General features: G+C 42.3%; 1 protein-coding gene across 2 annotated transcripts in view; it reads right to left on the minus strand.

The window, feature by feature from the left end:
• Positions 1-424: 424 nt before the first annotated feature.
• Positions 425-15,308, minus strand: part of NEK9 (NIMA related kinase 9) — a 36,278-nt gene continuing 21,394 nt past the window's right edge. Inside the window, exons 16-22 of one of the 2 annotated variants that reach the window (XM_082733561.1) lie at positions 14,906-15,067; positions 11,425-11,595; positions 10,596-10,655; positions 7,832-8,034; positions 6,555-6,716; positions 5,115-5,324; positions 425-3,048 (exon numbers count right to left, since the gene is read on the minus strand). In XM_082733561.1, the coding sequence (XP_082589687.1) occupies positions 2,926-3,048; positions 5,115-5,324; positions 6,555-6,716; positions 7,832-8,034; positions 10,596-10,655; positions 11,425-11,595; positions 14,906-15,067 (1,091 nt within the window). In that variant the 3' untranslated portion in view covers positions 425-2,925. The remainder of the gene's footprint in view (positions 3,049-5,114; positions 5,325-6,554; positions 6,717-7,831; positions 8,035-10,595; positions 10,656-11,424; positions 11,596-14,905; positions 15,068-15,308) is intronic. The other variant, XM_082733560.1, reaches the window with a different exon arrangement.

The following is a 15,308-nucleotide window of genomic DNA, read 5'->3' on the forward strand; positions in this document are numbered from 1 at the left end:
TCATTTGAAAGAATTTATTTATAATACATCCTTGCTCCAGAGCTGTTCTTTCTGTTATGAATGTTTCCAAATATATGGCAAGTCAAATGAAATGTGAGTTTAAGGCTGCTTTTAACTTTAAACTTCAGTGAAATTATCAGCCAAGAGAAGGGGTAACTTGGCTGTGCTATGCCAGGGAGACCAAAGAGTGTTCACCCTCTTAGAGGGAAAACGGTTTTGTAAACATAGACACACATAATCACTTGAAAAAGCCCACTGTGACTGAGGAGGTTAGTACAAGAAGTGCTCCTTCCTCTTCCAGGGGTTCATTTTTCCCCCTCCCTCTGCATCTTAAGCACTGTATTTGACAAGTTTTGGGGAAAAAAGTTGTAGCAGCAGAGATGATTCTGTTAGCAAGAAAAAGAAACTGGAAAGGAAGCAAAGATTATGTGTGCAAATGTGCCTTGTGTTGTTTCAGTTACAAGGTCTTTTATTTATTTAGAGAAAGACTCACTGAATCAAAGATTCATGAAAGCCTCGTATCTGGGTGTTTCATCCCCAGTGACTAAGGTCCATGTGCAGGCATAGCACGGATTGACAGTTTAAATGTTTATTTAAAACAGAAATGCCAAACCACTCCACCCTCAACCTTTCAAACATCTGGCTAACAATGAGCTAGTTCTTCAGCAACAATGTCAGAGCGGAGGAGTAACTCAGGTTATACGATAACTCAAAAGCAATACTACTGGGAAACTGAAAACACCTCGAGCTGCAGAAAGAAGCAAAGCAGGACAAACTTCAAGAGAATTAGCTACAGAAAACTATTCAAAGGCATCTCTGCTGCCTAACCTTTCAGTTTTTATCTAATGCACGGCCGCCACCTTTGAACTGGTTTCTGTTTGCATAGCTGTTTGGTGGGAGAAGTCATGTGGCTGTCCCAGGCACAATTGGGGAAAGTGCAAATTGTCTCTAAGGCACAGAACTTAGATTCTCAGCCAGATCAACAGCAAACGAGACTTTCTGAGGGAACATGTTGGAGAAAAGGAGCAGTGTTCCGCGGCTAGAGAACGGCTCCCTGGGAACAAGAGCAGGGCTCTTCCCTCCCTTCCATGCTCCCTTCCATTCCCGTCTCAGCAACGTGCCCCTGTTCCTCAGTTTCACAGCAGAAGCAATACTCAGGATTAACACCCAAACTGAGCCTGCCTCTCAGGCCTGCTGAGATGGTGAGTATGAGGGATACAGGAACGTGAAAAGCCAGTCAGTCCTTAAAAAAAAATCAAAGGTGCATTTACATGATGAACCAAAACCCACTGTTGGGATTTACAGCAAACCCCAAAGTCCCCAGAACTTGTAACTTTAATCTGGGGTTGGCCCCTTCCCTTATTTTAAGAAAAGGCTTTAGTGATTACGTTAGTACCATTGTACTAGGCTTCCCAGAACTGAGAAAACAATGGGAACATCAAACCAAAGAAGATCCCATTGAACAGAGTTGCCCATCCCCAGCCATGGGGTTTTCCCCAAGCATCAGCCTTTATCCCATCAGTTTTAGGGAAATGGCAAAATTTCCATTGCACAGGTCCTTCCAAAATACTGAAGAGATATCAAACATTCATTTTTTGGTTTGGGGAAAATGAAACAAAAATTAATTTAGCGGATTCTAAGGAGGGAGGATGGGAGGCTCATCAAGGCAAGTCCTATGACCCACAATACTAAAGGAACATTTTGTAAGCCTAGGTGAAAACACAAAACTCACATCCTTCAGTGAAAACCATCAAGAGCTTTGAGGACCCTCTCTCTTTGGGAAAGCTAGCTTGCTCCTTGACTATAAGGACAGAATGACTACGGGATTGGAACGGAGCTCTCAGCCAAATTCCTTTCACTTGGCAGCTTCCGCCTGTTCTGTTAGGCTTCAGGGACTACCAGGTTTTGGTGCTGGCTTTGGGCCACTCAAGTAGGAAAGATGATAGATTCACTGATATGGCTTCATAAAACACCAAAAAGAGACTAATACTGACTAGACATACAGAAAGGGAGTGGGTAAGACCTGAAGAGCCACGAAGGCAGAGGCACTCTAGACCGTCCTAAAGATACCAAGTAGAGGCAGCTAACGGAGGACCTCTCTCCCTCATGGTTTTCTCTTAAGGCCATTCCTGTTGCCCCACTGACTCAATTTTCTAAGAGACACCTCACCTTTTAGAGGTACCTTCCAGAATCAGGGAATCCTACCTGCATCGGCCGCAGATGGCAACCCCAGCTGTGTGACGAGGAAGGACCCTAACGTTCTTTCTCTCTTCATCACTGAAGACATTTTAATCGACCCTCAGAGGAAAAGAAATCTAAGCCCACTTTTCCTCTTAAAGCATTTAGCTGCGCTAAGTAACTGAACTTTCTGAAAACAAGCCCGAGATTGACTCCAGCAAACATATTTTCCCAGACTCAGGGATCCGGAGAGGGCTTGACCGCTTCACCACCCTCCAGATGAGCCTGTGTGGGCCCCACTTGGTTCCAGCCCACTCGAGTTTCACACTTTTCCCTCCTCCACCCAGAGGTGCAATGCCTGGTGCTGAACTCCCAAGGCAGCTTCCAAGTACTGGTGAAATGATAAATGGGATATAAGCTGCTACCAGCAAAATTAAGGTGAGCATTGTGTCTCCTCTTCGAAGGTGGGATCACCAGATGAGGTACAGAGCTGCTGTTGCTATGGCAGCCACTGAGGACAAAGCCAGGGCCATAGGGCCCCTCCATTCTCCAAAACAAAACCACTCCTAGATCCTATCTAATCGGCAATGCCACTCTCCAAGTGTACGCGGAAAGTGCTTCAGAGCCTCCGCCTTGCACTCCTTGTCTGCAAGTGAACAAAGCCAGGAAAGCGCGCTCTGCATTCAGTGAGTGTGCTGTGAAGTTCTTTGGATCCCAGTTTCCTAGAGGCCATACAGGCTCAGGAGACTAGAGGCTGGGTCGACAGGAGTCTGTTCCCAGAAGGCACCAGGAATCTGAATCTAAGTCAGGCTTTGGATCCATTTCCATCTCTTCCTTTGCGGTCTGAGTTCCTTTGGAATGCATCCCCACCTGTCCAAACAAAACAGTCCCACATTAACGATACTGCCACCAGTCACAGCGGTTCAGGACTAGGTTTTCAACACTGACCTCTAAGGATATGTACCCACAGTTGTGTGACAAGCTCCTGATACTACCTCAGATAATACTTTAGTAACACTACTTTAAATAAAGTCCACACTTTTGCACCTGCTGCAGGTAGGATGATCAACTGTTTGCCAGGACTGTAGGGTGTTCTGGAATGTAGAACTCTCAATTTTATTTTATTCTATTTATTTTATTAGTTATATATTTAAAATATTTATTTGAGAGAGAGACAGAGATCATGAGCAGGGGGGGAAGGATAGGGGAAGGAGCAGATTCCCCACTGAGCAGGGAACCCGATGTGGGACCATGACCTGAGCCGAAGGCAGACGCTTAATGAAACGAGCCACCCAGATGCCCTAGAACTCTCAACTTTAAAACCAAGACAGCCCTAAGCCAAACAATCCTCCTGTGTGCTATAGCTGCCAATCACCCCATGCTTACCTCAAGTGAGTATATTACTTTACAAAGTACTTTCACAGACATGATTTCATTTAATTCTCAAAACAGCCATACCAGGCAGATGGTATTATTTTCCTCTTTTAGGCAAGAAACCAGGACTCACGGAAACCACGTAATTCTTCCAGACACATAAAACTGAAAATGGTAAAGCCAAGGGTTGCACCTTATTTCCCTTCCTGGTTCACTCTAAATAGAGCAATACCTGGCTTTTTTAAAACAATACACATGGGGCTCCTGGGTGGCTCATTCGGTTAAGCATGAGATTCTTTGGCTTGGGTCACAGGATGGAGCATAGCATCCATGGGCTCTGCGCTCAGCAAGGGGTCTGCTTGAGAGTCTCCCTGGCTCCCTCTGCCCCTCTCCTCTTCGCTTGTGCTCTCTCTCTCTAAAACAACAATGTAAACAGCAACACCTGGGAAATATTTTAACGAAATATATTTAACTTAAATCTAATCAAGCCTTGAGTCTAACTTCCAGTTTATAGAAATGACAGGGTGACAAAAGAACAAGTTAGATAACAAGAAAACAGAGGACAAATCCAGAATGTGGCTCATTTTGTTAAGCAACCCAACCTGCTTCTTCAACTCGTCAGTGCCATGAAAATTTAAAGGAAAAAAAAAAGTGACAGTAGTATAGGGAAGTATTCTAGATAAAAAGAAACGAGACATAACAATGTAGCAGAAAGCCTTGAATGGATTCTGATCTCATAAAAACAGTTACAGGAGCACCTGGGTGGCTCAGTGGGTTAAAGCCTCTGCTTTCGGCTCAAGTTATGGTCTCAGGGTCCTGGGATCGAGCCCTGCATGGGGCTCTCTGCTCAGCAGAGAGCCTGCTTTCTCCTCTCTGCCTGCCTCTCTGCCTACTGGTGATCTCTATTAAACAAATGGAATCTTTAAAAACAAAAACAAAACAATTACAAAGGACAATTTTATGGGCAAACTGGGAAAACTCTACTATCAACTGGGCACTGGATGAAAGCTGAGGTAATAGCATAAACTGTGTTATGTGTGATAATACTACGGTGCTTATCTGGGAGAATGAACGTATTTTTGGGTGTGTGTTAGAAAGTATTTAGGGGGCCTATGTCATGACTTTTATACTTTATTTGAAAATGGTCTAGCTAAATACTAACACACACACACACACATATACCCCCATATAATTTAAATATAGATATATACCCCCACATAATTTAAACACACATATACACACATTTAAAACAAACAACATGTTAACAACTGTTGAACCTAGATGGTGGATATGAGTGTTCACTGAACTGCAATGATTTGTTTTTCATAGTAAAAACTGAAAGAAAAAATAAGGTAACAAAAAACAGTGGAAGTCAGGTGATGACAATGATTTAACCCAGGAACCCAAACAAGGCCCAGGGCTGCTGGGATTAATTACAAAAGTTACCTCATCAAAAGACAGGACTTGCAAAGGAGTAGGTCTATTTTAGTGTCTACTGGTGTTTTGTTTCTGTGATTCTTCAAACAGAATTAGAAATTGAATTATTCTTTTAATGCTCTCACCTGCTGCCCTCCTTCTAATTTCTTGTTCAGCTTCTGTAGTTGAGTGAAAATCTGGAGGTTTTCTTGCTGTAGCTTCTGTTGCTCAGCCAGACACTTTAACACCAGCCCCTGCAATCTCTCTACCTCCCCCTGCAGAGTGCTGCAGGCACAGGTAGGAGGTAATGGTGCTGTCTTCCCAGCGCATGTTGCTGCAGGATTCAGCTGAGGTGGCTAAGGAGAGGAGGAAGAGGTCATAGGCAGTTCTGCCTGGATGCCACAGCTCCCCAACCTCATCTTCCCCTAAATGCTATCAGATTTTACTTTTAAAGGAACAAGATAAACCATACAGACACACAAAGTAAATGCAACAGGAACAGAAAGCGCTGGGATTACAACAGCACCTGGCTCTAACAGAACAGGGCAGAAGAACGCTCGGTGCCTCAGGCTCTGTTATGCTAAGGTAAAAGAACATTCGTCTGTTTTGGAGAATTTCACAAAATTTAAAGTGCACTGATCTCCACTGAAAATGCTGAAGTGGGGGAGGCCTGCTTCAGTTTGGAATGAGTCTTTCTGATTACGGTGAGAATACTGTGATCCAAAGGGTCAATATCCATAAAATGTAGCGGACCACACTTTAGGAGACAGTGGAGAGGTATTCAGTAAACAGGACTGCCAAAATAATTCAAGAACGCTAACTGACAGACGAATTAAACACTCACTCGGAAGTTTCAAAGGCTTTGTTACATCTTTTCTAGTCTGGATTTCTCCCCTTCTACTGTACTTTGTTTACAGGAAGGGTCAGCAAATGATAGCCTGTGGGCCAAATCCGGCCTACCGATTTGTTTCTGTAAATGAAGTTTTACTGGAACACAATTGTGCTCATTCATTATGTATTATCTATGGCTGCTTTTGTGCTGCAGCGTCAGAGCTGAGAAGCTGCAGCAGAGACAGGATGGTCCATAAAGCCTTTAATAATTACTATGTGGCCCTTTATAGAAAAAGCTTGATGACCCCTGGGGTTTGCCTGTGACCGAGGCATTTACCACAATTTGATTTCTACCAAGGTTAGGCACACATGTGTAGCTCCCTCGCTGCACTACAAGCATTATTTCTTACTCATATTCAGAGCCTCCCATCCACACTAGCATTGTAAAAAAACAAAACAAAACAAAACTAGATTTGAATTATGCAACCTTAATATTGGTACTTGAAGCAGAGAGAAAGAAAAACAGTCCTCTGTGTGGAAAGCTGTTAGCCCATCGGAAATGCGAAAGGGTCAATACTTTTTTCCAAGGCAAACTCAGTTAAGCCTAGGCTTTAAGCACTACTGAACAGACTGCCTAATGAGTGGAATCAGGGCAGTGGGAGACCAAGGAAGCTAGAGGAGATGGTGAGGCCAGGAGAAGTGGGGAGAGCTCTCTGCCTACTTAGTTGTGACTCAGAGGCAAAAAGCTCAGTTACCCAGGCTCCTGCTGGGGGCTTGTGTTCTGAAGGAGCTTCAGAGGCCACTTTGAGTCCTTGTAGCTCTTCATAGGGCAGGGTATCTTTCTCAGATTCTGAAAAAGCTGCACTTAGGGGAGATGGGCTGTCAGGCATGGGGATGAATTCTGCATTTTCCAGCTCCTATGTGTAAGAGAGAGAATCTCATCAGTTCTGTTGGAGCCGTTTATTTCCGCCCCCCTTCCCATTTTGCCACAGCTTTCCCTCTGTTGTGGCATCAGCACCCTCTAGTGGGAGCACGACAGTTGTGGGTTCGAACACAGCTCACTGCACCTGTCAAGAGCAGGCCATGCCTTCCTCAGATGAGTAACAGTGCTTCGAATTCAAACTCAAATTGAAGAACGCAGTTTGGAGTTTGTGGCACATCTCCCCGACACACTTACTCTACACGGCCCATTCAGTGAGTTGGGGAGCTGGAAGGTGATGACAGGCCACTGGCCAGGCTGCTCAAGGCTGAGCTGAAACCTTAGACAGAAGAGTTGTGCTGCTTCCTCCATTCCTACCCCTAACTGTCTATCGATTTTAGTTGTCCCGTAAGGGCAGCTTTAAATCTCTAGAATCTTTTTTTTTTTTTTTTTGGTAAAAATTTAAAATTTCATAAAGTACAAATGCTCACTGTAGAAAATGAGAAAAGTACAGACAGGAAAAACAACCAGCAATTCCATCACTCATAGATAAACACTATTAAAATGAGCAATACTGTTTTCAGTCTTCATAGCAGACATCCTTCTATGCATTATATATTTTCCAAGAGAATGGGGTCCCACTGCAAAGGTATTCCATCTTTTTCTGCCCAGCCATATATTGTAACCAACTTTCCATCCAAATAAATATACTCCATTTTTATTGTCTGCACTTTAACTCTCATAACCCATCTCTTTAAAACATCCTGACTACCCCAAATCTTACTTCTACAAATCACAGTACAAAATCTCTAAGCTTAATCTTTGCATACATGCATTACAAAAACTGCCTTCAAGGAAGGTTTTCTTAATTTACTTACATTCATGTCAAGTACTACAGATATGAGAACATTTTGTGTGTCTCCTTGTCAGGAAGAAAAAAAGGATTAGAGATTTGGTAACTTTGTTCTAGGTGGAAATCAGAAGACTTCACGCGATGCCTGCTGTAGAACACCTGAATAGGGCATGGGACACAGAGAGATGCTGACAGCTCCTTTCAAGTTGTTGCAAAGGGCCTGATGTTTTATTGAAGATAACCTCTGCCAAAGGAATTACCTTTCGAAGCCAGCCAGGGCAGGAGCTGCTGGCCCCACTACTGATCCCCATGGCCTCCGTGGGACTGACTAAACCTTCCATTCCTCGGTCTGCTTCCATTGTTCCTCGGAAGCCTCCACTCGGATCAGGAGTTTCAGATTCCTGCTGACTGTCCTCCTCTTCTCCCCCACCGCCGCCGCCTCCTGGGCTAGAGCTCTGAACTACTAACAGATACACAGCACAGAGAGAGAGAACCTTGCTATGCAGCAAGAAAGATTTATAATCTTACAGCCCTGGTGACCCCCGGGGAGCTTCCTAGAGTCACATGATGTAACAGCAGCAGTTTAAGTCAGATATCTGGGACTAAATTTTTAGCTTTTACACAAAGTATTATCAGTATCTTCAAAATGATAATTCACTTCTACATCCCAAAGTTACTTATGTCTATGTTCACAGCAGATTATCAAATCTGAAAGCATTACTGAACAGTTGCCCCAACCATAGCTCACTCAGTCTACCACCCAGGCTTTAATAGATAATCCAGACTCCAGCATTTCCACCACGGCTCATCGAGGTTTCACAGAAATACAAAGCTCTTTCACATTTCAGCCAAACACCTCTTAAAGCTGCCAGATAAACTTTCTGGAGAAGTCTTTAACCATTCAATTCATTAAGTTCTTTGATAACTACTTGTAAGAATTTTTAAAATATGGCTGGTTCTTTCCTATCATGCCGCATATTCCAAGTTACCATCATGAAATGAAGACTAGCTGATGTGTTGTCAGAAAATGAAACAAAATATGGGCCAGAATATATATATATACATATATGTATATATATATGGGCCAAAGGTATATATATTTAAAAAGTAAAGTTACCAAAGCTAAAAAAATAATTGCCCGGTATATGCTCAAGTTAAACGTAAAGGACTACTCTTGATCTCCAGCTCTAGTGGCTCACAGACTAACTGCCACACTGATCCTGTTGAAGCAGTAGAACCACAGATGCCAGCAAAAGCTGAGGCTTGCTTTGTTTTAAGTGGCTTTTAAAAATCTGGTTACATTTGAAAAATACATAAGACTACTTTTAACATATGTGTAAGTTTTGCTACCTAACAAAATAAAAACATGAATCTAGCACTAGAAGAACTAGAATTGTACTTTCCAATATGGTAGTCACAAGCCATATATGGCAATTTAAATTTAAATAAAATAAAAAGTTCAGGGGCACCTGGGTGGCTCAGTGGGTTAAGCCACTGCCTTCGGCTCAGGTCATGATCTCAGGGTCCTGGGACTGAGCCCCATATTGGGCTCTCTGCTCAGCGGCGAGCCTGCTTCCCCCCCCACCGCCTGCCTCTCTGCCTACTTGTGATCTTTCTGCCAAATAAAAAAATTAAATTAAATTTAAAAATAAATAAATAAAAAGTTCAGTTCCTTCAGTAGCTACTTTTCAAGTGTTGGACAGCACACAGAATATTTCCACTGCTGCAGGAAGACTTATCGGACAGTGCAGAACTAAAATATTACCGTATCGCATCTGCCTTGTGAACGCCTTCCTTCTCCGGCCTCCTACCTAGACCTAACTACTGATTTAATTCTGTACTTATCATTTCTTCTTTAAAAAAAAAAAAAAAAAAAAAGGCCATCACATATTTATGTATCCTTAAGCAATTAATTTGGGTTGTTTTTGAACTTTATATAAAAAGGCATATAGTCTGCTGCAAGTTGCTTTTGACATTTCACATTCTGGAACTATTCATAGATGTTCACTTCTACTCTTCTATAAGACTCCACTGGACGATTGGAACATACTCAACCAACAGATATATACTGAACCTTCACCATTTGCCGGGCACTCTTTGAGGCAATGTGGATAAAACTGATGAATAAAAAAGACAAAAATCCCTGCCCTTATGGAGTTTACATTTTCTAGCCAATGGATATGTGCTTTTAATCTTTTTTTTTTTTCCATTAAATACTGTTCCACCAAAACAAAGCTGTAAAAGAATAGCTGCATTTAGCAAAAAGATGTAACATTTGTGACAGATATTAACATGCACAGATAAATGCTGAGCAAGAGATTACTAAACGAAACTAATAAAAGGTATGATGTATGTGTGTGTAAGTACAGTACAAGTCCAGATCAGACACACAACCTTCTTTTTCGGGAATTAATCTGCTTTTATTCTGGGTCTTTATCTGCTTTGATTCTACAAACTATCAGAATCCCAGGTTCTGAGATACCAAAGAGTAACAGGTATCTTACAGCAAATAGAAAACCAAAAAGGAACATAAATTTAGTTTTCTGGCATAGTCCCAAATAACAGAGAACCATGCAGAAAGCAGCCAAAGGAAAACTATCACAGAGTTTTGGGCTGCCACACTGGAAGTTTAGACAACTTTTAATTCTGAGAGCCTGTTTTGAAGGACTATTTCTATAGACTGGAATAACCCCATGAATATGGTAGAAGTAAGGAGCAGATGGAACCCACAGCCCCTAGCATGGTAAGGAAAGGAACAATACATAAGCCACATTACAGCACTGGGCAAGCCACTTCATTACTTCCATATGCCTGGTTGGCAAAGATGTACGCTCCCTCTGACCACAATGTAATAAAAGTCGTAACTTATTGTGAAATCCACCAAAATATGATCCTCTCTCCTGATCACCGTATTTCTCATTTCCCAAAGATATTTCCTATTTCTCTTTTTTGGAGACTACATGGAATCCAACCTAAAGATCCACAGTGCAGAAAAAGTGCTGGTGCCAAGACATTGCTACTTACCAGTTCTGATCGATAAGCCGCTGCTGTTGGACCGGATGGTCTTAGAATTCAATACTTTCTCTGAGGAAAAATATTCAGTAGGTAAGCACTGTAAAGAGCTAGAGGCATGAACAGTGAGAAGACCAGAATAGGGAGTTCATCTGCAAGAAAAGATCTATTCCTCACACCAGGTAACTTTATAATTATTTATTTTTCTAGATGTGAAAATGCCACTAGCTACTCTAACTGTATTCACTATGTAGAACAGCAATTCTCCACTTTAACTGTTCTCTGGAATTACTTGAGAAGCTTTAAATAGGAACAACACCTAGGTCCCACCCCCGAGATTCTGATTTAATTGGTCAGGGCAATGGATGTCTTGAGTCATTCTAATGTGCAGCCAAGGCTGTGAACCACTGATCTGAAAGAATGGACCTGGAGACCCTCACGCAGGCTTTAATCATTTAGTCCGTAACAGTGTCATCTTTATGCAGGAAAGAGTTATGATTTCATTTCTTTTTAAAGGTATCCTGCATGTTTCTCCCAACACTATGAACACAGACAACCAATTATTTGGTGGACAACTAGAGATAACAATTCTATAGCAAAGGAGGCTATAGAAGCCCAAAGTTATTGTGTTAAAAAATGGTCAGAAGGTGGCAAACAACAAAGCTCAGGAAATGACAGTGTTCTGTCCCACCACCAGGTATGCTGCCACTGTTGTAAGACTTAAAGGAACAGCATCTTTTCTTCAGGACACTTCTGTTTCTAAGGATGTGACCACCAGAATCTTAGGTGTGAGTCTACCCTCTGCCAAATCCACCCCAACCCTCACATATGAAACCCTTACCAACGATGAGAATGGTATGCCAGCCACGGCAAGAAAGGTCTGGGACATGATGCAGAGATCCAAAAATAGGCCGAGGCCATGAGGTGCAGATATCAGAGCCATGTGGCCTTTCCGTGGGGGTCATTGCCAGGCGACCATTACCACCATTGCCCCAGGCAAAAATGTGATTATCTAGGGGGGAAAAAAAAATCAAACAGCAGACAGTTTAATAGAAAACTAACTTCCCTACTCTTTGGATTCCCCATCTCTATGTCCCAGAGTTAGATTTTCCACTATGAACAAACAAGGGAAAGCTGTTTATTTCCCTAAATAAACCTGAACAATTTCTGATGCCAACCTGGTAAAAATGACCACTTCTCCCATGTACTGCCATCCATCCATCCATCCGTCCACCCATCCACTCATTCAACAACTTCTTTGGTCATTCATTCAAATATTAATAAATATCTGGGCATCTACTTCATGACATGCACTGCTGGAAGTACAGGAATAGAGCAGTAAACAAAACGAAGTCACTACCCTGTGGAACTGACATTTTAGTCAGAGGAAACTGATAGATCAACTATATAATACTTCTGGTAGTCATAAAAGTTATGAAGGAAATTAAATGGTAAAGAAAAGTGGAAATAAAGAATAATAGTGGGGTTTCATTATTTTAGATAGGGTAGTCAGAGAAGTACTTGTTGACACTTGAACAGGGACCTGATTGAAGTGAGAGAGAAAGAGCACGTGGATAGCTAGGGAAAGAGTTTTCCAGGCAGAGAGAACAGCAAGTGCAAAGGTCCTACGTGGGTAACATGAGTATCATGAAAATAAGGACTATGAAGACCCCTGCAGCAGGAGCAAAATAAAGGAGAAGACAGTGGACAGAGAAGGGGTCAGGAGGTAGACGGCCCATGCAGCCCACTGTAATGACTTCGGTTTTTACTGACTGAGATAGGAATCCATTATAAGTTCTGAGGAATAGGGGGCGCCTGGGTGGCTCAGTCAGTTAAGCATCTGACTCTTGGTTTTGGATCATGAGATCAAGCCCTGCATCAGGTTGTGTGCTCTCAGGGTGGAGTCTGCCTGAGATTCTCTCCCTCTCCCTCCGCCCCTCCCCTGCTTATACACTCCTCTCTTGCACGCACACTATCTCTTTCTCCAAAAAACACAATTTGAGAAAAAAATTTTGAGGAGTAATATTTAGGTACTTAAAATGACCCATCAGGCTACCATGAGGAGAATCAATTGTAGGGGACCAAGGGTGGTAGCAGGAGACCAGTTCTAGTAGTGAAGATGGTGGGAAGTGAGTCAGATATATTATGAAGATAATCAGGAGGGTTTGCTAATGTAGATATAGGGTATAGAATGAAGCTGCCATTTAGTGACATAGGAAAGCTGTAGGAGGAACAGATTTGGGCAGAAAAAAATCAAAAGTCTGATTTTGACTATAATAAGTTTGTCTGAGGTGCCTATAACTTCCTACCAAATCAGAACACTTTTTTTTTTTTTAAGATTTTATTTATTTATTTGACAGAGAGAGATCACAAGTAGGCAGACGGCAGGCAGAGAGAGAGGAAGGGAAGCAGGCTCCCCACTGAGCAGAGAGCCCAACACGGGGGCTTGATCCCAGGACCCTGGGATTATGACCTGAGCCGAAGGCAGAGGCTTTTGCCCACTGAGCCACCCAGGTGCCCCCAAATCAGAACACTTTTTAATGAAAAGCAGTACTATTACTGATTAAGCCTAGACAATAGGCATGAATGAGGACTGACCTAGGAAAGCTGAGCTCTAAAGCCACCCTACATATAAGTCCAGGGGCTAATGAGTAACTAAACCTGGTGTTCAGGGTGGTGATATGAAGCTATCAGTGAACAGGGGGAACTTAAGGTAATACTCACCTAAGGGAAACAGTGGAGAGAAAGAAGGATTGAGTCCTCGGTATTCCAGGGTTTAGAGGGGTCGGATACTGATATCAATGGTGCCTGATCTATCTGCCTATACTAGTCTGTTTATATGAACGTCTCCCTTACTCTACTAGACTATGAGCTCTTTAAGGATTAGGCACTTTCTGAGACCCCCTTTTATATTCCCAGAGTCTAAAAGAGGACCTGGAGCATAGTAAGCACTCGGGTTATGTTGACTGTGTGAATAATATGATAGAGTAAATTCAGAGAAGCAAAGAAACATTTATTAGGAGGCAATATGCCCAACCATGGAATCCAATTCTACAATTCTCATCCTGAAGTTGACCTTTTGAAGGACACAAATGTACTGAAGAAACATCATCTCCTCGAGGCCGTGTCAGGAAGTGCTACTGGACTTGCAGCACTTACTTAATCCTCAGTGACACTCTTACTCTGTCTTTCTAGGTAACATTTCCATTTATCTCCATTAAATTTATTTCCATTTTAGTCAGACCTTATTTTGGGACAAGTGGGAAAGGTTTACATGCCACCCCAAAAGCTGGCTGACTTAATTAAATTTGGTAATAGATAACTTGTCTGACATTGTCCCTGGATCCCTCATGTGTATATAACAAGCACAGACCAAAAGGAAACAAAGATACCTTAAAAGAGCTGAAATGAGTCAAAAGACAAGAAGATGAAATGTGATTTGTTGTTCACCAGTCACAAGAAAGAAATGGCTACAATAATGAAAAATGTTCAGAAGCTGGGTGGGGTGGGGCAAGTGGCTCAGTTAGTTAAGCCTCTGCCTTTAGCTCAGGTCATGATCCCAGGGTCCTGGGATCGAGCCCTGCATCAGGTGCCCTGCTCAGTCTGCTTCTCCTTCTCCCTCTGCCACTCCCCCTGCTTGTGCTCTCTTGCTCTCTCTCTTCAAATAAATAAATAAGATCTTAAAAAAAAAAAAGTTCAGAAGGTGATATCGGAAAGAGAAAAAGAAAAAAAAAGAAAGCAGAAGAGAGAGGAAAAGGAATGAAGACAGGCTCAAGTGGTGGTAAAGAAGAAGAGCAGTGAAAGGAGCAAGAAGATGCTCTGGAGAAGAAAGAGCAATGAGAGGAAAGAGAAGAAAATTCGGTTACACCAGTTCCAATTCTGGAAGCCAAAATTCAAGCCTCAGCAGTCCCTGAGGACACCACTGCAGTACGGCTGCTCCCAGACAAGGAGCAAGGATAGACTATGTCCTTCTCTCCAACCACCCAGCCAACACTTTTTGAAACCGACATGGTGCAAGGCCAGGCATATATAGAAATATTTAATAGTTCTTAAAATGTTTAACCAAAGAAGTTAAAGTAAAAAAAAGTAGGGACTTAGAATATTAACTTTGTCAGTATTTAGAAATTTTTTTTGTTAAAGTAATCACTATGTTGAACACATGACAAGTTAATGCAGCTCCATATGCATGACAATTGGATACCGATTTAATGTAAATTAAATGTATGATCCAGCTATATAAATAACCAGTCCACCTCTTTCCCAATCAAACATTAAAATACAGCCATCGTCCAGAAAGCTTGAGATGGTATGTACAGACTCACCATCAGTGGCAGCAATAGTAAACTCGTCACCGCAGGAGACCCTGATCACTTGCTTCCCACCCAGGGGTCCTCCCAACAGGTTGATTCCCAGACGCTTCTTGTAATTCCCAACACCCAGCTGTCCACACTTGTTGCAGCCAAAGGTCAGCAGCCGGCCTCGCTCTGAAAAAGAAAAAAAAAAACAAATAACCAGGCACAAATGGGGCACCGAACAGAGGGAAAATGTAGCCAGTATACAGTTCCGTTGATTAGCTTCTGGTTTTAAGCGTATACAAACAGAAAGCAAGCTTCACAATCTTGCACCTATGGCAGCTAGGGTATCAAAATCTATGACCAATTTGACCCAGGAAGTGACTCAGTATCATATTTACTAATATTTTATTTTATTTTTTAAGAGATTTTG

Source organism: Mustela nivalis (genome assembly GCF_964662115.1).
Source record: "Mustela nivalis genome assembly, chromosome: 6".
Classification (NCBI taxonomy): domain Eukaryota; kingdom Metazoa; phylum Chordata; class Mammalia; order Carnivora; family Mustelidae; genus Mustela; species Mustela nivalis.